Here is a 23,915-nt window from a genome sequence, read left to right on the forward strand (position 1 = left end):
TTCATTGGACAAGGAAGAATGCGGGGGAGGTGTGGAAAAACCAAAGAAGGAGACTCTTCCCAACAATTTATGTCAAGATGGACAAGGAATTTGCTACTTGTTCAGCTAATTTGTTGTCTTCAGCCTGCCTGTGCTCTGATAACCTATACATATCCTCTCTGCATATCAGAGCTTGTTGCATACTTCACCACTCTCTTTATACTACATTAAATGACATTCAACCTATTCAGACAACTCCATATCAATGGCCTACTCGCAATAAGGACTTAATTAGATTGTGTTTGATCGACATCTCAATTCAATTTACCTGCCTCAGTACCATATCCTTTAATGTCCTTAACTAATAAAAAATCTTGTAATTCAGTTTTGACATTTTCAACTGACCCAACCTCAGTTGCTTTTTGAGAAACTCTGGTGGATAAAGAAATTGCTGTTAAATTAAAGTACCAACTGTGACCACACTAACTGACCTAGTGGTAAGGTGAGTGGTCTGGACTCTCAAAGACTTTTAGCTCAGATGGCCTGGCAAAACTCACCCACCCCCACAAGCAGACACGACAGTTTCTATCACACATTAGAAGTGGGCACTAGAAATACACCTACTTGACCCATGCAAATTAAATACTCTCTCTCTGACCCTGCAGACCTCAGCAGGGGCATTGCCTGAGGACCATTGGGCATGATCCCAGTTATTGCCGAGTTACAACCTAGTCACTTCAAATTTAGTCAAATAAATGGCCTGAGGGTGAAATTGACTGATGGTTTTTCTCGTTCCATGACTTCTTAAATATACCTAACTTCTTGAACTTAGAGTTGAACATTTTCAAATGCTCTCATAGACTGTTAGTTTTGGCAGGATGGAGCAGTAGGGGGAGGGAAGGCAAGCTTCGATTGAACAGTTTTACATTTATATCTTATTTATAATAATAAACTTTATTGTCACAAGTAGACTTACATTGCAATTAAGTTACTGTGAAAAGCCCCTAGTCACCACATTCCGGCGTCAGTTCGGGTACACAGAGGGAGAATTCAGAATGTCCATATTACCAAACAGCATGTCTTTCGGGACTAGGGGGAGGAAACCGGAGCACCCGGAGGAAACCACGCAGACACAGGGAGAACGTGCAGACTCCACACAGACAGTGACCCAGCCGGGAATTGAACCTGGGACCCTGATGCTGTGAAGCCACAGTGCTAACCACTGTGCTACCGTGCAGCCCAGTTCAGTTCAGTTTTTTTCAGTTCAGCGCAATTAATTCATTACAAAAAAAAACAAATTTCACTACGTTCAGCTAGAAGTTGATCTCACAGGGAGATCACAAGTCAGAGAATTGAGACTACAGTGTTAGCCCTAACTCAGCTCCATGTTCCCGTCAAGTCCACTTCCTCACTGAAAGAACGCAGATTATTCTGATAATTTAAAATTTTCAGAATTGTGGAGATATATAACTAATATTACTCTGTTGTAAAAATAAAGGTAATAATTCATTTATACTGTGTTGAAGTTGAGTTTTTAGTTGTATATCTCATGAAATGGACTCTGACCTTTTGTATTACAATGTTCTACAGTTTAGCAAAGTTAGGACCATAACGACCAGGTCGAACTCCATCAAGCAGGGCAAGGATCAGCATTTCCCAGTTATCATGAATGGGAAGGAGGATATTCTGTGGTGCACAGAACTGGAGAGGTGAGCCTTGCCAGCATTTATTTTAAATGCGTCTTTCACCCCCATTTTTAAAGTTATTTTTTTCCTCCAACCACCTCCCCACCCCCATTTCAGATTTCCTAAACTTATTTCTATCCCTCCTTGTGGAGAGGTATTTGACCTCCACTCAGTATCCGACAGTATAACTTAAATCAGGGTCATGCTGTCGGTGAACCCAGATTCTATTATTATCTGACACAGTGGGCGAGATCTAGCAGCCCCATTCGCCGTGGGCGCAAATCCCATTATGGCTGCTAAACCTCGCAGGAGGTTCAAAATGGGATTTGGGCTGGCGAGATCTCAGTTTGAGATCTTCCCCGCCCCCAGCCGGTGACGTGATCAGGTTCACGACCAGCAAGGACATGAACGTGATTTCAAGAATTTGAATAAATTTCAGTATAATTAAAGGGCTTGGCACTGCCCACGATGTATCCTTCCCCCCTGGTGGTGTGATATCAGACTGGCGCAAATCGCTACTGCTTTTCAAAAGCGAAAACCAGTCATGATGACCACAGTAGAGGTACTGGAGGCCCCGTGGGTTCAGGGACAGGCTGGACATTGGCCCCCTGGCAGTGCCAAGTGCACATGAAGGGGAAATGTCAAGGTGGCTCTGGTGGGGGGTGGTAACTCTCCTCTATTGGGGGAGGGGGGGTTCCCCTTATGTGTGGTGGGGAGGAGAGGGGGAGCCCCGATGACTGCGGGGGTAGGAGCCCTGATGTTGCTGTTGTGTTGGGGGTGGTTCCCTGATGCGGGGGGGGGGGGGGGGGGAGGGGGGGGGGGGGGGCAAGCTCCGTTGGGAAGCGGGGGGCCTTATATGTAACTTTGGGATCCTGATCTCAGAATCCGGTTTTGCCAGAGTGTTTACTGCCTGCCCCCCGCCCCCCCCCCCCCCCTCCCAAGCTGGCTATGTGATCCTCGCCAACACTTTGAAAGTACACAGAATGCTGTTTAATCAGGCGAGGAAAGGAGTCTGTGAAGCCGATGGGTTCACACAGTTTTTCTCCCCTAATCCAGCACTTTACAATTTGGGGAAAATTCCACCCAGTGTCATTTTTGATATAGATCACTGTGAAACAATTCACAAGAGAGAAAAGTTAGAGACAATGAAAAGCTGGAAGGAACTTCAGCTACCTGAAAGTCTTCTGTATCTAGGCTGTCTTTGAAATTTCAAACCAGAAACATGTGTAAACTTTGTTCTAAAAATGTGTATATGGCAATGTGAAGTCCTTTTCAGTCACAGTTAGGTACACTTAACTGGTTTAAAGCTGCTTGTGAAAAAATAGTTATGGTTCCACAAAATGTATTTAACTTAATCCAATAATGATAGGACATTGCCTAATCCCAGAACATCGCTACAGGAGGTCAAGGCACAACCATCTTCAGCTGCTTCATCAATGACCTTCCCTCCATCATAAGGTCAGAAGTAGAGATGTTCGCTGATGATCGCACAATGTTCAGTATCATTCACAACTCCTTAGGTACTGAAGTAATCTTTGTCCATTTGCAGCAAGAACTGGACAACATTCAACCTTGGGCTGATATGTGACAGTGATTTGCATCACACAAGTGGCCATCTCCAGCAAGAGAGAATTTAACTATCTCTTCATTACATTCAATAACGTTACCATCACTGAATCCCCCCTAACCCTAACCACTATCAACATATTGGGCGATACCATTGCCAAAACTGGACTGGACCAGCTATATAAATATTGTGGCTACAACAGCAGTTCAGAGGCTGGGAATTCTGCAGTGGGTAACTCATCTGCTGACTCCTCAAAGCCTGTCCACCATCTACAGGGTATGATGGAATATTCTCCACTTGCCTGAATGAGTACACCTCCAACAATACTCAAGAAGGTTGGCAGCATGCAGGACAAAGCAGCCTGCTTGACCACCACACCGCCCACCACCTTAAACATTCACACACTCCATCACCAACGCACAGTGGCAGAAGTGGGTTTGATCAACAAGATGCACTGCAGAACTCAGCAAGGCTCCTTTGACAGCAACTTCCAAACCCCCTACTACCTAGAAAGGCAAGGGCGACTTCCAGTGGTGGCCATGGAGTAAGTGGTTGCACATTTGGCAGCTCCCGCTCGAGGCGTTTTTTTCTGTCCTTTTCCCCGTTTTCTGGGTAGATGTTATGGTGGAAAAAGGTGTAGAGGTGGTGGAGGAAAGTAAAGCTCCACTGGTGGTGTGGGTGGATGGATTCATGTACCAGAAGTGGGTCGAGAAGGAAGGAGCTGTTGGAGTAAGAAATTCTTTGTGCGCCACAGGTGAAGATGGCGGAGGATAAAGGATCGGCCTACCAGCGTACTGAGCAGCTGGTGGACTTCTTAAATGAGAAGTTCAGCCAGCAAAGGAGGGAAGCCCAGGAAGACATGGCTAAGGTGGTAGAACCGCTCACGGTGGGGATCGATCGGGTGGAGCCAAGGCTGGAGACCCAGGGCCAGGTAATTCAGAAAGTGGAGGATGAGGTGGGGGAGCACGAGGAGCAGCTAACCTCGTTGGCAACCGCGATTGGGATGATGCGGGAAACCCAGAAGCAGCTAATGGAGAAGGTGGAGGATCTGGAGAATCGCTCCCGGAGACAAAATTTAAGAATTGTTGGGATCCCAGAGGGCATCGAAGTAGCGTATGCTGGCTCATATGTAGCCAAGGTGCTGAAGCAACTGATGGGGGAGGGCGCCTTCGACCGGCCCCTGGAGGTCAACCGGGCGCATAGGGCGCTGATGAGGAAGCCACAGTCGAACGAGCTGCCGAGGGCAATGATGGTGGGGCTCGATTGATTTCCCGACAAGGAAAAGATTCTGCAATGGTCCAGGCAGACGGGGAGGTGCACCTGGGAATGTAAGGAGCTTCAGGTGTACCAGGACCTGGGCTTGGAACTGGCCAAGAGGAGAGCTGGGGTCAACCGAGTCAACGCTGCCCTATTCAAGAAGGGGGTGAAGTTCGGGATGCTGTACCTGGCCCATCTCTGGTGTGAGCATTATTTTGGGATACCGGAGGAGGCAATAGAGTTTCGAAGGGACAATGAACTGGCAGGAGGGGGAGGATATTGAACTCTGGAGGAAGTGTGAGAAGATGTTGGTTCTCTCTGCATTTTCACTTTATTGTTTTTGGGTTGTTGGTTAGGGGAGAAGCTCTCATTTATGTTGTTGTGGGCTTCTGTGGTGGACTGCCTGGGAACGTGGCGGGTGAGTGCACCTTTTTCTTATTTTATTGCTGTTTGTGCTATGGAAGTGTGTGAGCGGGGGTGGGGGGGCGGGAATCAGTGAGGGGGGGGGGGAAGGAGGTTTGGCGCCATGGGTGGGGGCTGCCAGGTTAACTGGGCGAGCTAGTTAACGGGTCCGCAGTGGGGGTTTGTGAAATAGATGAGGGTGGGAGTGTTGTAATGTTTAAGGGAGGGGGAGAAAGAGGGTTGCTGACAAAGGTGAGGCTGCTGTGGCGCAGCAAGAAGGGTAGCATGTGGCATCTGAAGGTGGGCCTGGAGAATGGCATGACTGGCCCAAGAAGGGATATGGTTGATCGGTTGGGGGGGGGGGGGCGCAGGGGGGCAGGGTGCCCCTGGACCAGGCTGGTCACATGGAACGTGAGGGGGCTGAACGGTCATGCATGTTCCCGCATCTAAGGAGCTTGAAGGCGGACATGGCCTTTTTGCAAGAAACGCACTTGAAGATTGGAGATCAGACTAGGAAAGGGCGGGTAGGGCAAGTCTTCCATTCAGGATTAGATATGAAGATGCAGGAGTGGTGGTGCTGATGATCAAGCAGATAGCGTTTGAGGTGGGGAATATAGTGGCAGATTCGGGAGGAAGATTTGTGTCCGCGGTTGGGGAGGGCGAAGGAACTGAAGGGGTTCATGGAACGCATGGTGGGGGATGGAGGTTTGGGAGGCCGAAAACAAAGGCATTTTCGTACTTCTCCCATGTGCACAGGGTGTACTCGCGGATCAGTTACTTTGCGGTGGATAAGTCTCTGCTGGCAGGAATGGCTGACTCGGGGTACTCGGTGATTGTGGTCTCGGACCACGTGCCGCACTGGGTGGACCTGCAAGTGGACCTGGAAGGGGGGGGGCAGAGCCCGCAGTGGAGGCTGGATGTGGGGTTGCTAGCAGATAAGGAGGTGAGGGGAGTATGTGGAGCTGAACGATACGGGTGAGGTCTCGGTCGCCACGCGATGGGAGGCGCTCAAGGCAGTGGTCAGGGGGGAGTTCATATCGATTTGGGCAGATAGGGATAGGATGGACCGGGCAGCGATGGCTAGGTTCCTAGACAAGATTCTGGGAGGTACTCGGAGACCCAGGAGGCAGGGTTGTTGAAGGGGCGGCAGAAGGTTCAGATGGAGTTTGGGTTGGTGTCTATGGGGAAGGCAGTGGGGCAGTTAAGGAAGCCTAGGGGGGGCAGTGTATGAGTATGGGGAGCAAGCAAGTAGGATGTTGGCTTAACTTAGGAAGCAAGAGGCAGCGAGGGAGATGGCAAGGGTGAAGGACGGGAGGGAAGAGTGGTGCTGGACCCGGTGGGGGTGAATGGGGTTTTTGAGGAGTTTTATAAGAGGCTGTACGAATTGGCGCCTCCGGCCGGGGGGAGGAAGGAATGCTGCGATTCCTGCATGGGCTGGAGTACCCCAAGGTGGAGGAGGACCAGGTGGAGGGACTGGGGGTGTTTGGACTGACGGTGGTGATGGAGAGTGTGGAGATGATGCAGGTGGGGAATGCCCCAGGCCCGGATGTGATTTATTTAAATAAATTTAGAGAACCCAATTTCTTTTTCCCCAATTAAGGGGCAATTTAGCATGGCCAATCCATCTAACCTGCACATCTTTGGGTTGTGGGGATGAAACTCACGCAGGCATGGGGAGAATGTGCAAACTCCACACAGACAGTGACCCAGCTGGGATTTGAACCTGGATCCTACGCGCCGCAGACCCAATGCTAACCACTGCGCCACATGCCGCCCATCCTGTAGTGTTTTACAAGAGGTTTTCTGGGGATCTGGGGCTCCTGCTGGTAAGGGCATATAACGAGGCGAGGGATAAGGGGGAACTTCCCCCTACGTTATCACAGGCTTCCATACCCTTAATATTGAAGAAGAATAAGGACCCGGAGCAGTGTGGGTCCTATCGTCCCATATCACTGCTAAATGTGGATGCCAAATTACTGGCAAAGATCTTGGCCTCACGGATGGAGGACTGTGTGCCGGGGTGATAGGAGAATTCCAGACGGGGTTTGTAAAGGGGAGGCAATTGTCAGCGAACGTTAGGCGATTACTAAACGTGATAATGATGTCCCTGGAGGAACAGGACATGGAGCTGGTGGTTGCTATGGATGTGGAGAAGGCGTTTGATTGGGTGGAATGGGAATATCTGTGGGAAGTGTTAGGATGGTTCGGGTTCGGGTAGGGGTTTGTGGACTGGGTCTGATTGTTGTATAGGGTGCCGGTAGCGAGTGTACAGACGAATTGGGTGAGTTCGGGGAACTTTGGGCTACACCGTGAGACGAGGCAGGGGTGCCCACTCTCCCCGTTGCTTTTTGCCTTGGCAATGGAGCCACTGGCAATGGCGCTTAGAATGTCAAGGAGTTGGAGAGGTATCGTGCGGGAGAACCAGAGCACAGGGTCTCATTATATGCAGATGATCTGTTGCTTTATATATCAGACCCACTGGGAGGCATTGGAGGAATTATGAATATTCTGGAGGAGTTTGGCCGGTTTTCCAGATATAAGTTAAACATAAGGAAGAGTGAGGTCTTCCAGATTGAGACAAGGGGACAGGAGAGGCGGTTGGGCGAGCTGCCATTTAAGGTGGTGGGGGCGAGCTTTAGATATTTGGGCATCGTGATGGGAACATCTGCAGAAATGGAATTTGGCATGGCTGGTGGAACAGATGAGGGGGGATTTTAAGAGGTGGGATGTGCTCCCACCACCATCATTGGCTGTGCGAGTGAAAATGACAGTACTCCCAAGGCTGTTATTTGTTTTCCAGAACCTCCCGATCTTCATTGCTCTGATTTTGGGGTTTGTGTGGGCGGGGAAATCCCCACGAGGAAAGAAGGTGTTGTTGGAACAGGGACAGGGGGGGGGGGGGGCGCAGGTCTTGCCAAGTATAATGAATTATTATTGGGCAGCGAATTTAGCCATGGTTAGGAAGTGGGTAATGGGGGCGGGATCAGCGTGGGGGCAGATGGAGGCGGCCTCTTGCAGGGGCACAAGCTTAGGATCATTGTTGATGGCGCCTCTGCCGTTCACGCTAGTCAGGTACTCCATGAGCCCTGTTATGGTGGCGGCCCTGCGGATGTGGGGACAGTGGCAACAGGACATCAGGTTGGAAGGTGCCTCGGTGTGGGCACCGATTTGCGGGAATCATAGATTAGCACCGGGGGGTGGGGGGGGAACGTTGGACGCGAGGCTCTGGGGGTGGCAGCAGGCAGGGATCGAGCGGTTCAGCGATCTGTTTGTGGGGGGCAACTTTTTGAGTTTAGAGGACTTGGAGGAGGAGTATGAGCTGCCCAGTGGGAAAGGGTTTTGGTACTTACAGGTGTGGGATTATGTGAGGAAGCAGGTGCCGATCTGCCGCCCCGGGGCTACAGGATAAGGTAGTATCGAAGGCATGAGTGGGTGAGGGCAAGGTATCCGAGATTTACAAGGAGCTAATGGACTGGGAGAGAGCCCCGATAGGGGAAATCAAACGGAAGTAGGAGGAGGAGCTGAAGGGGAAATGGAGGCTGGGTTGTGGGAGGAGGCTCTGAGGAGGGTGAATGCATCCTCATCGTGTGCTAGGCTTAGCCTTATTCAGTTTAAGGTAGTGCATAGGGCGCATATGACGGTGGCAAGGATGAGCAGGATCTTTGATGGGGTGGAGGATAGGTATGGATGGTGCGCCGGGAGGCCGACGAACTATGTTCACATGTTTTGAGCATGTCCAAAATTGAAGGGGTTTTGGCAGGAGTTCGCAGTTGTAATGTCCGAGGTGCTGAAGGTGAAGGTGACCCCGAGTCCAGAAGTGGCGATATTTGGTGTGTCGGAAAATCCAGGGGGCGGGCGAGGCCAGCGTTTCAGCCTTTGCTTCCTTGGTAGCACGGAAACGGATTTTGCTGAGCCACTTTGCTGACTCGGAGCCACCGAAGCCGGGGGTGTGACTGAGCAACCTGGCGGAGTTCCTAAGACTGGAGAAAATTAAGTTCGCCTTAAGAGGTCAGTTGATGGGTTTACCCGGAGATGGAAGTCGTTCATCGACTTTTTCAAGGCAAATTGAGGTGGGTTGGGGGGGTGGGGGCGCGGTAATAGGGTTAAAATGGGGAAGGCAGGATGGGTCCCTGGTTTCATTTTGTTTCTGCACTTTGTGTTCAAATACTGAAGAGCACATGTTCAATCGAGTTGAGGAACTATTGGTTCTTATCTGGATTGGCAGTATAGCTGACATTGATACAAGAAGGGTCTTCCCGCTTTGAATGAAAAAGCTTCAAGGGTTGCATCCTAATCCTGGTGCACCACCAGGGAGGTCAGAGCGTTCAGGTAGGTATTTATTTGTTACCAGGTTTTCTGTTTGTCCCTACTCTTGTATTGGTTGTGTTTAATGTATCTATAAATGCCTTAATAAAAATATTTTTTAAAGAAGAAGAAAGACAAGGGCATGGGAACACTACCACCTGCAAGCTCCCCTCCAAGCCACTCGCCATCCTGTCTTGGAATTATATAGTTGTTCCTTTACTGTCGCTGGATCAAAATCCTGGAACTCGCTTCCTAACAGTGCTCAGGTGTACCTGCAGCATTTAGACTACAGTAATTAAAGAAAAGAGCCCACCACTCCTTCTCAAGGGCAATTAGGGATGAGCAACAAATGTTGGCTTACCCAGCGATGCTCCCATCCCATGAAAGATTACAAAAAACATCAATTTCTTCAGTGGAACTGTTTTCAATGCTAACGGATCTGTTATCTTTTTGATCCCATCATGTATGCCCCCGGCATTCTCTGTGCCTAAGGATATCTGGGTATTAGAACAAACAAAGAACAAAGAAATGTACAGCACAGGAACAGGCCCTTCGGCCCTCCAAGCCCGTGCCGACCATGCTGCCCGACTAAACTACAATCTTCTACACTTCCTGGGTCCGTATCCCTCTATTCCCATCCTATTCATGTATTTGTCAAGATGCCCCTTAAATGTCACTATCGTCCCTGCTTCCACCACCTCCTCCGGTAGTGAGTTCCAGGCACCCACTACCCTCTGCATAAAAAACGTGCCTCGTACATCTACTCTAAACCTTGCCCCTCTCACCTTAAACCTATGCCCCCTAGTAATTGACCCCTCTACCCCGGGGAAAAGCCTCTGACTATCCACTCTGTCTATGCCCCTCATAATTTTGAAGACATCTATCAGGTCGCCCCTCAACCTCCTTCGTTCCAGTGAGAACAAACCGAGTTTATTCAACCGCTCCTCATAGCTAATGCCCTCCATACCAGGCAACATTCTGGTAAATCTCTTCTGCACCCTCTCTAAAGCCTCCACATCCTTCTGGTAGTGTGGCAACCAGAATTGAACACTATACTCCAAGTGTGGCCTAACTAAGGTTCTATACAGCTGCAACATGACTTGCCAATTCTTATACTCAAAGCCCCGGCCAATGAAGGCAAGCATGCCGTATGCCTTCTTGACTACATTCTCCACCTGTGTTGCCCCTTTCAGTGACCTGTGGACCTGTACTCCTAGATCTCTTTGCCTTTCAATACTCTTGAGGGTTCTACCACTCACTGTATATTCCCTACCTGCATTAGACCTTCCAAAATGCATTACCTCACATTTGTCCGGATTAAACTCCATCTGCCATCTCTCCGCCCAAGTCTCCAAACAATCTAAATCCTGCTGTATCCTCTGACAGTCCTCATCGCTATCCGCAATTCCACCAACCTTTGTGTCGTCTGCAAACTTACTAATCAGACCAGTTACATTTTCCTCCAAATCATTTATATATACTACAAAGAGCAAAGGTCCCAGCACTGATCCCTGTGGAACACCACTGGTCACAGCCCTCCAATTAGAAAAGCATCCTTCCATTGCTACTCTCTGCCTTCTATGACCTAGCCAGTTCTGTATCCACCTTGCCAGCTCACCCCTGATCCCGTGTGACTTCACCTTTTGTACTAGTCTACCATGAGGGACCTTGTCAAAGGCCTTACTAAAGTCCATATAGACAACATCCACTGCCCTACCTGCATCAATCATCTTAGTGACCTCCTCGAAAAACTCTATCAAGTTAGTGAGACACGACCTCCCCTTCACAAAACCATGCTGCCTCTCACTAATACGTCCATTTGCTTCCAAATGGGAGTAGATCCTGTCTTGAAGAATTCTCTCCAGTAATTTCCCTACCACTGAAGTAAGGCTCACCGGTCTGTAGTTCCCTGGATTATCCTTGCTACCCTTCTTAAACAGAGGAACAACATTGGCTATTCTCCAGTCCTCCGGGACATCACCTGAAGACAGTGAGGATCCAAAGATTTCTGTCAAGGCCTCAGCAATTTCCTCTCCAGCCTCCTTCAGTATTCTGGGGTAGATCCCATCAGGCCCTGGAGACTTATCTACCTTAATATTTTTTAAGACACCCAACACCTCGTCTTTTTGGATCTCAATGTGACCCAGGCTATCTACACACCCTTCTCCAGACTCAACATCTACCAATTTCTTCTCTTTGGTGAATACTGATGCAAAGTATTCATTTAGTACCTCGCCCATTTCCTCTGGCTCCACACATAGATTCCCTTGCCTATCCTTCAGTGGGCCAACCCTTTCCCTGGCTACCCTCTTGCTTTTTATGCACGTGTAAAAAGCCTTGGGATTTTCCTTAACCCTATTTGTCAATGACTTTTCGTGACCCCTTCTAGCCCTCCTGACTCCTTGCTTAAGTTCCTTCCTACTTTTCTCATATTCCACACAGGCTTCGTCTGTTCCCAGCCTTTTAGCCCTGACAAATGCCTCCTTTTTCTTTTTGACGAGGCCTACAATATCTCTCGTTATCCAAGGTTCCCGAAAATTGCAGTATTTATCCTTCTTCCTCACAGGAACATGCCGGTCCTGAATTCCTTTCAACTGACACTTGAAAGCCTCCCACATGTCAGATGTTGATTTGCCCTCAAACATCCGCCCCCAATCTATGTTCTTCAGTTCCCGCCTAATATTGTTATAATTAGCCTTCCCCCAATTTAGCACATTCATCCTAGGACCACTCTTATCCTTGTCCACCAGCACTTTAAAACTTACTGAATTCTGGCAAAGTTGTAACCAGTAGTCAATGTGCAGAGCCAAGCAGTCTATTGGCATTTACTTCAAGCAGCTCTTACTGCATTCAGAGTCTTCTCAACCGGATCTCTCCTTTAATTAAAAAGAGCACTTCATTTGACTTAAATTTGGGTTCCATTACAGTGATGCTAGCCTCAAACCTGTTCGCGGTTTTCCACTATTGCTTCCCATATGTTTTCAGGGTAGTATTGGAAATGGTCCCTGGTTTCATTTTGTTTCTGCACTTTGTGTTCAAATACTGAAGAGCACATGTTCAATCGAGTTGAGGAACTATTGGTTCTTATCCGGATTGGCAGTATAGCTGACATTATTACAAGGAGGGTCTTCCTACTTTGAATGAAAAAGCTTCAAGGGTTGTATCTTAATCCTGGTGCACCACCAGGGAGTGATCCTTATCACAGTCAATACTGTGATTGCTGTGTGTGTTGAGAATGCTGTTGAGTGAATCATGTCTGGTGATGATCACGTCCAGTTGGTGAAAAATATCCTGATCTTAGATGTCTTCAAGACACCTTGTGACATGGTTTGTTCTGAAAGAAAGTGTCACTTACACAGAGTTCATGGTTACAGAAAAGCTCAAGTATTCTCTGTTTGTTCTCAGTTATCTTTCCCAAGCCATGATGGCTAAGGCAGAAGGACATGCTTTATTGTCCGCATCAACTCTTGCATTGAAATCCCCCAGGAAGTAAGAATATTATGACTCCGGAATTCCACTGTTAGCGATGCCAAGCTCCTTACTGAACTGTTCTTTAGCCTCTGTAGTGGAGCACAGTATTGGGGGATAGATACTGATGAGGTTACTTGGCCTTGTTGAAGTAGAGAGGTGGGTGGAAAGAACACGGGCGGGAATCCCGTCCCGCCGCTCCGATGCCGGCTGCCGAATTCTCCGCCGCCGTTTTTTTTGGCGGGGGCGGGGTTCACGTTGCGCCGGTCGGGGGCTGTTGGCAGTGCCCCCCCCCCCCCCCCCCGGCGATACTACGGGACCCGATGGGCTGAGCGGCAGCCCGTTTTCGGCCGGTCCTGCCGGTGTGAAATGGACAAGGTCCATACCGGCGGGACCCGGCTCTGAGGGCAGCCTATGGTGGCCTGGCCCACGATCGGGGCTCACTGATCTGCACACGGGCCTGTGCTGTGGGGGCACTCTTTCCCTCCGCGTTGGCCTGTGTAATGCTCCGCGATGGCCGGCGCGGAGAAGAAACCCCCTGCGCATGCGCAGGGATCACGCCAGTGGTTCTGCACTTGCGCAAGAACACGCTGGCACTCCTGCGCATGCGTCAACTCGCGCCAGCCGGCGGAGGCCCTTCAGCTCCGGTTGGCACAGCGCCAACCACTCCAGTGCCGGCCTAGCCCCCGGAAGTGCGGAGGATTCCGCACCTTCCAGGCGGCCCGACGCCGGAGTGGTTCACGGCACTCTTTGGCACCGATACGGCCCGACCCGCCGATTGGGGGAAAATCCCGGCCCACATTCTTAACCACTTCTGGAGATTCTTTCACCGAGAGCAGCGAGTTCTTTACTAACAACCAACAGCTTGCTCACACTAAAATAGCAAAATACTGCGGATGCTGGAATCGGAAACAAAAACAGAGAAAGCTGGAAAAATTCAGCAGGGCTGGCAGCATCCATAGGGAGAGAAATCAGAGTTAACGTTTCAAATCTACATAAAGAAGGGTTGAATTTTCCGAGCTTTCTCTGACCTTCCTCACCTTTCCTCTGAATTCTGACCCTCCAAGATGAGCTTGTCATTTTCTTATAAGAGATCCACTTTCATGAGCCAAGTCTCTTGTCAGGCAACTTTGTCAATGTTCAGCCTATCAAAGCATAAAATTCAGGTCATAATGATATTTTGGGGGGCATCTTTGCTCTTTCTGTGTGTAAAATGTCAGAGAAGATTCTATTTGATAGACTTCATTGCTCATCTGTCTGAAGTAATGTCATGTAGATTTTTACGAGTAAAGCTAGCTGACTTTAGTGTTCATGTGTAACATAATCTGTGGAAATTTGCATGATGAGGTCATGGGTGTAAGAATGGCCAGATCAAATGGATGATTTTTTTCAATTTGTACATAAATGGCTAAATGTCCTTGCCCTTTCACATTATATTTACAAAAGTGCCGATAATGGGACAGAGCCACTGCACTCATATCTGTATTAAGTAGAGATTATTTTATGTTTTGTTGATTTAAGATTGGTAACATGGAATCTTATTTTGTGACCATTGCCAATCGAACTAAGAAATGTAATTTCAGCTCATTTTGAACTTAAAGCACTCCATCCAGAAAATTTAGGTCGAGTGTGCATCTTATCACATCGCGCCAGTCAAAAAAAGTGAAACACTTAAATGTGTCAAACCTGGGTGTGTCAGAAATCAAGATAGTGCAGTTTAAAAACAAGCCAGTGCCAACAGAGCACAGGAAACAATCTCAAGGCTGAAATGGGTAATCCCAAGGTCCACTTGATATTGGACTTTGGTACTCGTTTACATCAAATCATCCAGATACAAATATATTCTCGACTTCCCCAGGTAGCCGACCAGTAAAGACCAGATGAATTTCAGGCCACCCAATCATGGAAAGCAGCCCTATTCAAACAACTGGTTCGGCTGTATGCAGCCTTTTATTTTCCTGATCACCGCTGCCCAACACCAGCTGCATTCATGGTCAACCAAAATAAAGACAAAATACTGTGGATGCGGGAAATCTGAATTAAAAACAGAATGTATTGGAAAAAGTCAGCAGATCTGGCAGCCTCTGGAGAGAGAAATAAAGGGCAAGATTCTCCATTTGGGAGACTATGTTTACCTGTTGGACCTGAATCGCTCTTGGAGAGGCGTCCTTGAGCAATTCCCTTTCCCTTGACATGCTAATTTATGTATGGTGGGGAGCTTGAGGGATTCCATTCCGAATCCAGCTATTGGGCCCCCATTTTGAGTGGGTGGTGCAATACCGAGGCCAATCCACCTGCCCTGCACATTTTTGGGTTGTGGGGGCGAAATCCACGCTAACACAGGGAGAATGTGCAAGCTCCACATGGACAGTGACTCAAAGCCGGGATCGAACCTGGGACCTCGGCGCCGTGGGGCAGCAGTGCTAACCACTGTGCCACCGTGCTGCCCCCTGGGTTGGCATTGATGCCCATTTCTTCTGTAAGTACCTTTGTTCCTCCCAATTGGCTGCTATCCATGCCAGTCATGATAAATCTCTAGTTACCAATAGAATTTCCCTAAAGATGCTAAAGTTTCAACAGCACAATCAGTTCCACCCTGCAGGAGCCCAACCCCACGAAGATTCATCCCAAATCTGTCCTAAATTATCTGCCAATTCTTCATAGTCTGGCCTGTCTCACCCCCATCCAGAGTTATTCCTGGTCAATTCTTTTTTTATATATATAAATTTAGAGTACCTAATTCATTTTTTCCAATTAAGGGGCGCAATTTAGCGTGGTCAATCCACCTAGCCTACACATCTTTGGGTTGTGGGGGCGAAACCCACGCAAACGCGGGGAGAATGTGCAAATTCCACACGGACAGTGACCCAGTGCCGGGATCGAACCTGGGACCTCGGCGCCGTGAGGCAGCAGTGCTACTCACTGAGCCACCGTGCCGCCCATTTCTGGTCAATTCTGAAAGATTCCTAGTCTGCTCTGATGGTTATTTCTGGTCTCTTCAGCATCACTTTGTCTTCCATGGACGCCTTTGCAGATCAGCTCACTTTCAATCCGCCCAGAACCGCAAACAAATCCTCCCTCCCCCCCCGCCCCCCACAAAACCAAACCTCTTCATCCGGTTTTCTCATTGCCTGTTGCTATTTTCAATTCCATATTGTTATTGCCAACTATACTATCACAGCTACTGTTGCCAAGTGCAGTAGGAAATGTGAAAATAGCCAATGAGAAAGCCACAGGTGAAGAAGATGGAGGTGAAAATGATTACAGCCGACCATGGCAGGTTGAGACAGGCTAGAAATAACTCCACAGAATGTGGACAGTATTGTGAAATGCTATTCCACTCAGCTGAAGTGGTTTACTTGCCAACTTCATGTGCTTCCATTCCATGTTTCTGATGACCTATCTGCTTTTTCTATAGTCCACAACTACAAGGCCTTCCTGCCTTGAATGCCTCCCAACTCATCCTTGTGCTGTAATTGTTCAGCCCATCTGTTCACCCATCCATTCAAGGCACTTATCTTCTTTTTTTTTGTAATTTAGGAGTTTTTTTTAATTGCTTAAGGAGCAATTTAGCGTGATCAATCCACCTATCCTGCACATGTTTGGGTTGTGGGGATGACACCCACGCAAATACGGGGAGGAGTGTAAACTCCACACGGTCAGTGACCCGGAGCCAGGATCGAACCCGGTCCTCAGCGCCATGAGGCAGCAGTGCTAACCACTGCACCACCGTGCCGCCCTGCACTTTTCAGCTTACCTGCCTGTCGAATGTGATTAATATTCTACCTATTCATTCATATCCATGCCCTTAATGCTTCCTTATCTGCTTTCCCGAACTCACTATGAGAATCCTATATGATTGCATAACCTATTCAAAATAAAATAAAATTGTAAAACATTTTGCTAAGTTTTTGAATTCCAACAAAGTTCTTTTATATTCTTTTAATAAAGCCTGCTAAGTTCTCATATGACTCATTGCGAAAATCTAAAAGTATGATTGCATGATGTACCATTTGCACCAATTACCCAGAGTTGTGCTCTAACATTTATAGAATGGATCCACTGCAAACAAAATATTGATTATTGTAGTAATATTGAATATATATAAAACAAAAATGATTTGACACGTATAATTTCTGTTGGTACAAAGGAAATTTAGGCCTGAATTTTCTGGGTTCTTTAGGGGTGGGCGAGGAGGAGGGAAAGCATTAGTGGGGGGGTGGGTCCCCCTGTTGCCATGCCATTTTGCCAACAGTGGGAAAGGTGACAGATCAGTCACTGATCAGGAGCATCATTGAACCACTTAAGTGACACCACCTCCATGGGCATTTCGTTCATGTTGAGAGAGCTGGCTACCAGATAGGGAGATAGTCATTTGAAACCTGGCAGCTTCTGGGGGATCCTCCTTTCTGGGAACTCAATGCTCAATGACCCTACATTCCCCACCCTTCCCTGTTTGGCCCTGCTCCCACCAACCCAACTCCTCCTTCTTCAAAGGCATGCTGTCATCTGCCATTGAGATGCCCTCTTCCTGGAGCTGCCGCCTCAGCACTGGCACTTCTGAGCTTCAGGCTGTCTGTTCTTGGCAGCAGTTCTGTGCAGCAAACCGGCAGTGGCCCCTTAATTGGCTGCCACCAGCAATGTATCGCCCCAGTCCAGCCGCCGGCAGAAGCGTTACCAGCTCCTATTTTAAGCCTTGGCAGAGGATTTTCAATATCAGCTACTGCATTCAGGCCTAAGTGTCCAAACTGCAGAATGTTGGCATACTTTTTTCAAAATAATAGAACCCATTTACTAACTTTTTAAAAATAAATTTAGAGTACCCAGTTCATTTTTTCCATTTAAGGGGCAATTTAACGTGACCAATCCACCTAACCTGCACATCTTTGGGTTGTGGGGGTGAAATCCACGCAAACACGGGGAGAATGTGCAAACTCCACATGGACAGTGACCCAGAGCCAGGATCGAACCTGGGACCTCGGCACCGTGAGGCAGCAGGGCTAACCCACTGCGCCACTGTGCTGCCCATTTACTAACTTTTAATTTCCATGCCAATGAGTTATAAATTGAGAAGACAATCAAATTATTTTATTTGTACTCGACACCAACTCTATGTTAACTCCTGATCATAATGTGCTTCATGAGTAGGCTATCGTTGTACAGACCTTGAATCTCCATGTAAATGTGATCAGTTACTTACAGTTACTAAAAGGTTCAGAGTCAGACTTTCTTTATTACGTATTAATTGAGTCTTTTCCCTTGAATACAAAATACCTCTTGGAATCTTCCACTGGGGTTACAAACAAATGGGTCTTGATCTTGAATCTCCATGTAAATGTGATGAGGGGCGTCATTCTCCGACCCCCCCGCCGGGTTAGAGAATCGCCGGGGGCTGCCGTGAATCCCGCCCCCGCCGGTTGTCGAAGTCTCCGGTACCGGATATTCGGCGGGGGCGGGAATCGGGCCGCGCCGGTTGGCGGGCCCTCCCGCTGGATTCTCCGGCCCGGATGGGCCGAAGTCCCGCCAATAAATTGCCTGTCCCGCCGGCGTGGATTAAACCACCTTTTGAACGGCGGGACAAGGCGGCGTGGGCGGGCTCCGGGGTCCTGGCGGGGGCGCGGGGCGATCTGGCCCCGGGGGGTGCCCCCACGGTGGCCTGGCCCGCGATCGGGGCCCACCGATCAGCGGGGGGGCCTGTGCCGTGGGGGCACTCTTTCCCTTCCGCCTCCGCCACGGTCTCCACCATGGCGGAGGCGGAAGAGACTCCCGCGCATGCGCCGCCCGGAGATGTCATTTCCGCGCCAGCTGGCGGGGCAACAAAGGCCGTTTCCGCCAGCTGGCGGGGCGGAAATTCCTCCGGCGTCGGCCTAGCCCCTCAATGTTGGGGCTCGGCCCCCAAAGATGCGGAGCATTCCGCACCTTTGGGGAGGCGCGATGCCCGTCTGATTGGCGCCGTTTTGGGCGCCAGTCAGCGGACATCGCGCCGTTTCGGGAGAATTTCGCCCCAGATACTTATGGTTCAGATAGGAAACTGTTTTATTTCTTGGTTGCCTTGTTTTTGACCGTATTCCAACCAGCAGAGAAGAATGAAACTGCTAGGGCAGCACGGTGGTGCAGTGCTTGGCACTGCTGCCTACGGCGCTGAGGACCCGGGTTCGATCCCGGCCCCGGGTCACTGTCTGTGTGGAGTTTCCACATTCTCCCCATGTGTACGTGGGTTTCACCCCCACAACCCAAAGATGTGCAAGTTAAATGGATTGGCCATGCTAAATTGCCCCTTAATTGGAAAAAAAATAATTGGGTACTCTATTTTTTTTTTAAAAGAATGAAACTGCCACAGCTCAAGGAAAGCTCAAGCAAACATTGGTTCTGAAACTCAAGTCAGTTTTGTAACTAAGGCACTAGAGGTGGGAACCTGAGCGTAGATTCAAAAGGAAGAGAAGTAAAACTGGAAATAGAAGGCAGGAAAGTAATAAGGGAGTACAGATGGTCGCAGAACGAAAGGCTAGAAATTGGATAACAAAGGAGTTATTCAGTGATTATTGGTAAGTATTCAATATAAGTAATCTGGTGAATAAGGCAGATGATGAGGGCACAGAAAGGCACTTGGAAGCATGATATCATAGCTATTACTGACACGTGGCTTAAAGAAAGAGCAGGAATGGCAGCTTAAACTCCTGGTTATAGAGTTTTCAGATGGGATGGAGAGGGGGTTTAATGGAAGGGGGATTTGCTATATTGGGTGAAGAACAATCACAGCTGTGAGAAAGGATAATATGCTAGAAGGAGCAGCAAATTAAGTTCTATCGATTGAACTGAGGAATGAAAGAGGGACTAAATTATAGATCCCAGAGAGTCAAGAGGGAGAGAGCAGAGCAAATATGTTGGCAAATTGTTGAGAATCACAGAAACAAAGAGACAGTAATAATCGGGAGATTTCAACTACCCTCATATTGCCTGGGATAAATTCAGTGTAAAAGGCATAGAATGTTTCAAATATGATCAAAATAACTTTTTTAGCCAGTTTGTAGTGTGCCCAACAAGACAGTTCTGGACTTTTTAGAAAATGATTCTGGGAATTGGGAAGAGGTGTCAGTGGAAGAACATTTTAGTGGTAGTGATCATAATTCTGTTAGATTTAGCATAGTAGTGGAAAAAGATAGAGATAGACCAAGAGTAAAAGTTTTAAATTGGGGGAAGGTCTATTTAATTAAGCTGAGATGTGATTTGGCAAAAGTGAGAGGCATTCAAGATGGCGCTAAAGGTTCAGAACAAGCATTTTCCCACAAAGAAAAAGGGTGGGACACACAAATTTAGACCCTCCACCCCATCCTCTCCATGCAAAGATGTTTTATAAATACATAAAAATTAAGAGGATAACTCAGGAAAGAGTAGGACCAGTTAGAGACCACAAAGGTGAATTGTGTGGAGGTGGAAGATGTGGCGATGTTTTTTTATGAATACCTTGCATGTATTCACAAAAAGGACAAAGTAGTTAAGAAGGAGGAATGTGAAATATTGGATCGCCTAATCATAGTAAGGGAGGAAAGATTAAAAAGTGGGGGGGGGGGAGGAAAATTGGAGGCATGGTAATGTTAAATAAGGACAGGGAATTTAGCATACGGGTAATTGGGGATAGGGTGGGAGAAGTGGGGTACGTGGTCTATTGTTTGTTGTTATTTTAGGGAGTATTTTGTGCGTCGACCCGTGCGGTTTTAGAAATGTCAATATGTTAAATTGTGAAAATTACAAATGCTTCAATAAAATATTTTCTAAAATAAAAAGGGAGGAAAGATTAAGGGATTTAGCATCCTTGAAAAAAGTGGATAAATAATAAGGCCCGAATGAAATGTATCCCAGGCAGCTGAAAGCAAGTGAACAAATAATAGTGGTTCTCCCCATCATTTTCCAATAATCTCTGTGAACAGACATGGTGCCAGAGGACTGGAGAGATGTTGATGTTCTACCATTGTTTGAATAGAGAGGAAGTTATATCCTAAGTAATTCCAGGACAGTCAGCCGCACTTGGGTTGTGGGCAAATTATTGGAAACAATTCTGAAACAGTATAAATTGTCATTTAGAGATTAATCAAGGACAGTCAACTTGTAATTGTTAAGGGATGTTCATGACCTACTAATAGGTGTGAATTTTTTTTGAGGGCATAATAATAATAATTTTATTGTCACAAGTCTGCTTACATTAACACTGCAATGTAGTAACTGTGAAAATCCCCTAGTCACCACACAACAGTGCCTGTTTGGGTACACTAAGGGAGAATCCAGAATATCCAATTCACATAACAAACATGTCTTTCAGGACTTGTGGGAGGAAACCGGAGCACCCAGAGGAAACCCACGCAGACACGGAGAGAACATGCAGACTCCACACAGACAGTGACCCAAGCCTGGGACCCTGGCGCTGTGAAGCAACAGTGCTAACTACTGTGCTGCCGTGCCACCCCAAAAAGAAAGATCGATGAGTGTGGTGTATTTGATGTAGTCTGCATCAATTTTAGAGCCATTTTTGATAAGATGCAACATGGCAGACTGACCAGAAAATTAATAGCTCGTGGGATAGAAGATATAAGTGGCATGTTGGATGTAAAATATTCTTTTTGTTCATGATTTGTGGGTATTGCTGGCTCGGCCAACATTTATTGTCCATCCCACAGTGGCCTTGAGAGGGCTACCTTCTTGAACCGTTGCAGTCCAGGTGTTGAAGCAACACCCAATGTGCTGTTAGGAAGGGAGTTCCAGAATTTTGACCCAGCAACAGGGAAAGAGCGGTGATAAAGTTCCAAGTCAGGGTGGTGTGTGACTTGGAGGGAACTTCCCATGCATCTGCTGCCCTTGTCCTTTTAGGTGGTAGAGGTCTGGGCCGGGATTCTCCTAGCCTCTGCGCCGCAATCGCGCTCGGCGTGGGGGCGGAGAATGGGCGTCAGACCCGCGATCGGGTCCGACGCCACTCCCGCGATTCTCCAGGGACCAGAGAATTGGCGTCGGTCGGGGGCCATTGAAAGAGGCCCCAGTGGCGATTCTCCGCTGACATCTGGCCGAGTTCCCGCCGGCATGGTTCACTCATAGTTCCACCCGGTGGGAGCTCAGAGTGGCAGCTGCGGACTCATTCCACGGATGCCCTGGTGGGGGGTGGGGGATCCGTCAATGGGGGGGGGGGGGGGGACTCCAGGGCGGTCAGGCTCGCGATCGGGGGCCACTGATCGGCAGGCGTGCGTGATCTCGGGGGGGGGGGTCCTTTATTGTGGGGGCCAGCCTGCGGTGTGGGTCCGTCATGTTGCACGGGGCCGCCGCCACAGACGGCCGCCGCGCGCATGTGCGGTCCCACAGCCGGAAGTGCTGGGCCCCGTATCGGCAGCCAGAGCTGCAAAGAGCACTCTAAGCCCTGCTAGCTCCCTGCAAAATGGAGATTCACTCTAGGCTTTCTCCAGGAAAGTCCAGAGTGATTCGCGCTCATTTTCTCGCGGGCATGGGGACATAGCCCCATTATCAGAAAATTCCGCCCCTGGAGTTTGGAAGATGCTGCCAAAGGAGCATTGGTGAGTTGCTATAATACAGTTTGTAGGTGGTGACACTGCTGCCACTTTGCATAAGTGCTAGAGTGAGTGAATGTTTAAAGTCGGGGAAAGGATGTCAATCAAGCAGGTTGCTTTGTCGCTTTGTCTTGGATGGTGTTGAGCGTCTTGAGTGTTGCTGGTGCTGCACTCATCCAGGCAAGTGGAGAGTATTCCATCACACTCTTGACTTGTGTTGTGTAGCTGAAGATTCAGGAGATGAGTTACTCTCTACAGAATCCCCAGCCTCTAATGTGCTACACAGTACCTCTTGGATGTCCAGTTTTGAGATGCTAGTTCTGATTAAAATCTGTCCTATTTAGCATAGTGTTTGTGCTACGCAGCACCATAGATTGTGAAGGTGGGACTTTGTCTCCACAATGACTCTGCAGTGGTCACTCTTACCAATATCGCCATGGACAGATGCATCGATGACAGGTGGATAGATGAGGACAAGGTTACATAGGTTCTTCTCTCATGTTAGTTCTCTCACCAGCTACCATTGACACAGTGGGGGGGATTTTCTATTCCGTTTTCGGCCGGCAGGAAAGCCGGAGGGGTGGAGAATCCAGCATGATAGGTCAGGAGCCCCATTACCATACATTTAAATGTCAATACCAAGCCTCCCTCTGTATCATCCCCCATGTAAGGTATTTTCTCTCCATGTGATGTCATGTCAGCAGGATTAACAGATTTTGAAAAATGGGGAGCTGGCGAAAGGAACCTACCGGGGGTGCCCAGATAAGCACAGCACCCAGGGGAGAAAGAGAAATTCCTGGGCATTACCCTGGCACCACCTCCTGGCGCTTCCATGGGGTAGTGCCATGGGGGGCTTCCACTGGGGAGGTTCAGGGTGGATGTGCGTTCACTGGGGGAGATCTTGTGTCAACAGGGGGATTCCCCCTCCTGAGTCCATGGGGTATGTTTCCGTGGGGATTTGTGCTTGTGGTTCCATTGTTTTCAGATCGGAAAGGGCGCCCTGATCTGTCGGGCTGAGGTTCCATGGCTTTGTTGGACCCGCCCCTTCCATTGTTTTCCAAGGTGTTTGAAAATATGGCAGGGAAAGTCGGCAAGGCAGATGGCGGGCTGCCCTCTGCTTTTGCCATCCAAGATAACACACTTTTTTTTTTAATCATAAAATTCCACCAGGATAGGAGCTATGTCTTTCTGGACGTGGCCAGCAGTGATGCTACCGAGCCACTCTTGTGGATAGAAGTTTCCAGACAATGTTCTGTGCCCTTATCACCCTCAGGGCTTCTTCTGATTGGTGTTCAACATGGAGGAGTACTGATCGATCAGCTGACAGTGGGGGTGCTAGATGGTAATCACTAGGAGGTTTCCTTGCCCATGTTGACCTGATTCCTTAAAATTTCATGGGGTCCAATGTGAATGTCCAACACTCCCATGGCAACTCCCTCCTGGCTAAATCACTTTGCCACTACCGCTGGAACTTCTGTCCTTTTAGTGGGACAGGATATACCCAGGGATGATAATGGTGGTGTCTGGGACATAATACTCATACACACCAAATCATACTTTATAGAAAATGTCAGGCTGTTGCTTAACTAGACTATAGGACAGTTCTCGCAATTTTGGCACAATCCCCCAGATGTTAGCAAGGAGAGCTTTATAGAGTCAACATGGCTGGATTTGTCATTGTCATTTCAAATTCCTCGGGTCAAT

At 48.4% G+C, this 23,915-nt stretch overlaps 1 protein-coding gene across 9 annotated transcripts in view; it reads left to right on the forward strand.

Moving 5' to 3' along the window:
- The window catches only part of dnmt3bb.1 (DNA (cytosine-5-)-methyltransferase 3 beta, duplicate b.1), a 352,173-nt gene that overhangs the window by 312,236 nt on the left and 16,022 nt on the right, over positions 1-23,915 (forward strand). For 7 of the 9 annotated variants that reach the window (XM_072514981.1, XM_072514983.1, XM_072514986.1 and 4 more), the window contains one exon: positions 1,570-1,688. The exons of the other annotated variants lie outside the window; for them this stretch is intronic. In XM_072514981.1, coding sequence (XP_072371082.1) covers positions 1,570-1,688 — 119 coding nt within the window. The remainder of the gene's footprint in view (positions 1-1,569; positions 1,689-23,915) is intronic. 9 annotated transcript variants of the gene reach the window in all.

Source organism: Scyliorhinus torazame, chromosome 8 (genome assembly GCF_047496885.1).
Source record: "Scyliorhinus torazame isolate Kashiwa2021f chromosome 8, sScyTor2.1, whole genome shotgun sequence".
NCBI lineage: Eukaryota > Metazoa > Chordata > Chondrichthyes > Carcharhiniformes > Scyliorhinidae > Scyliorhinus > Scyliorhinus torazame.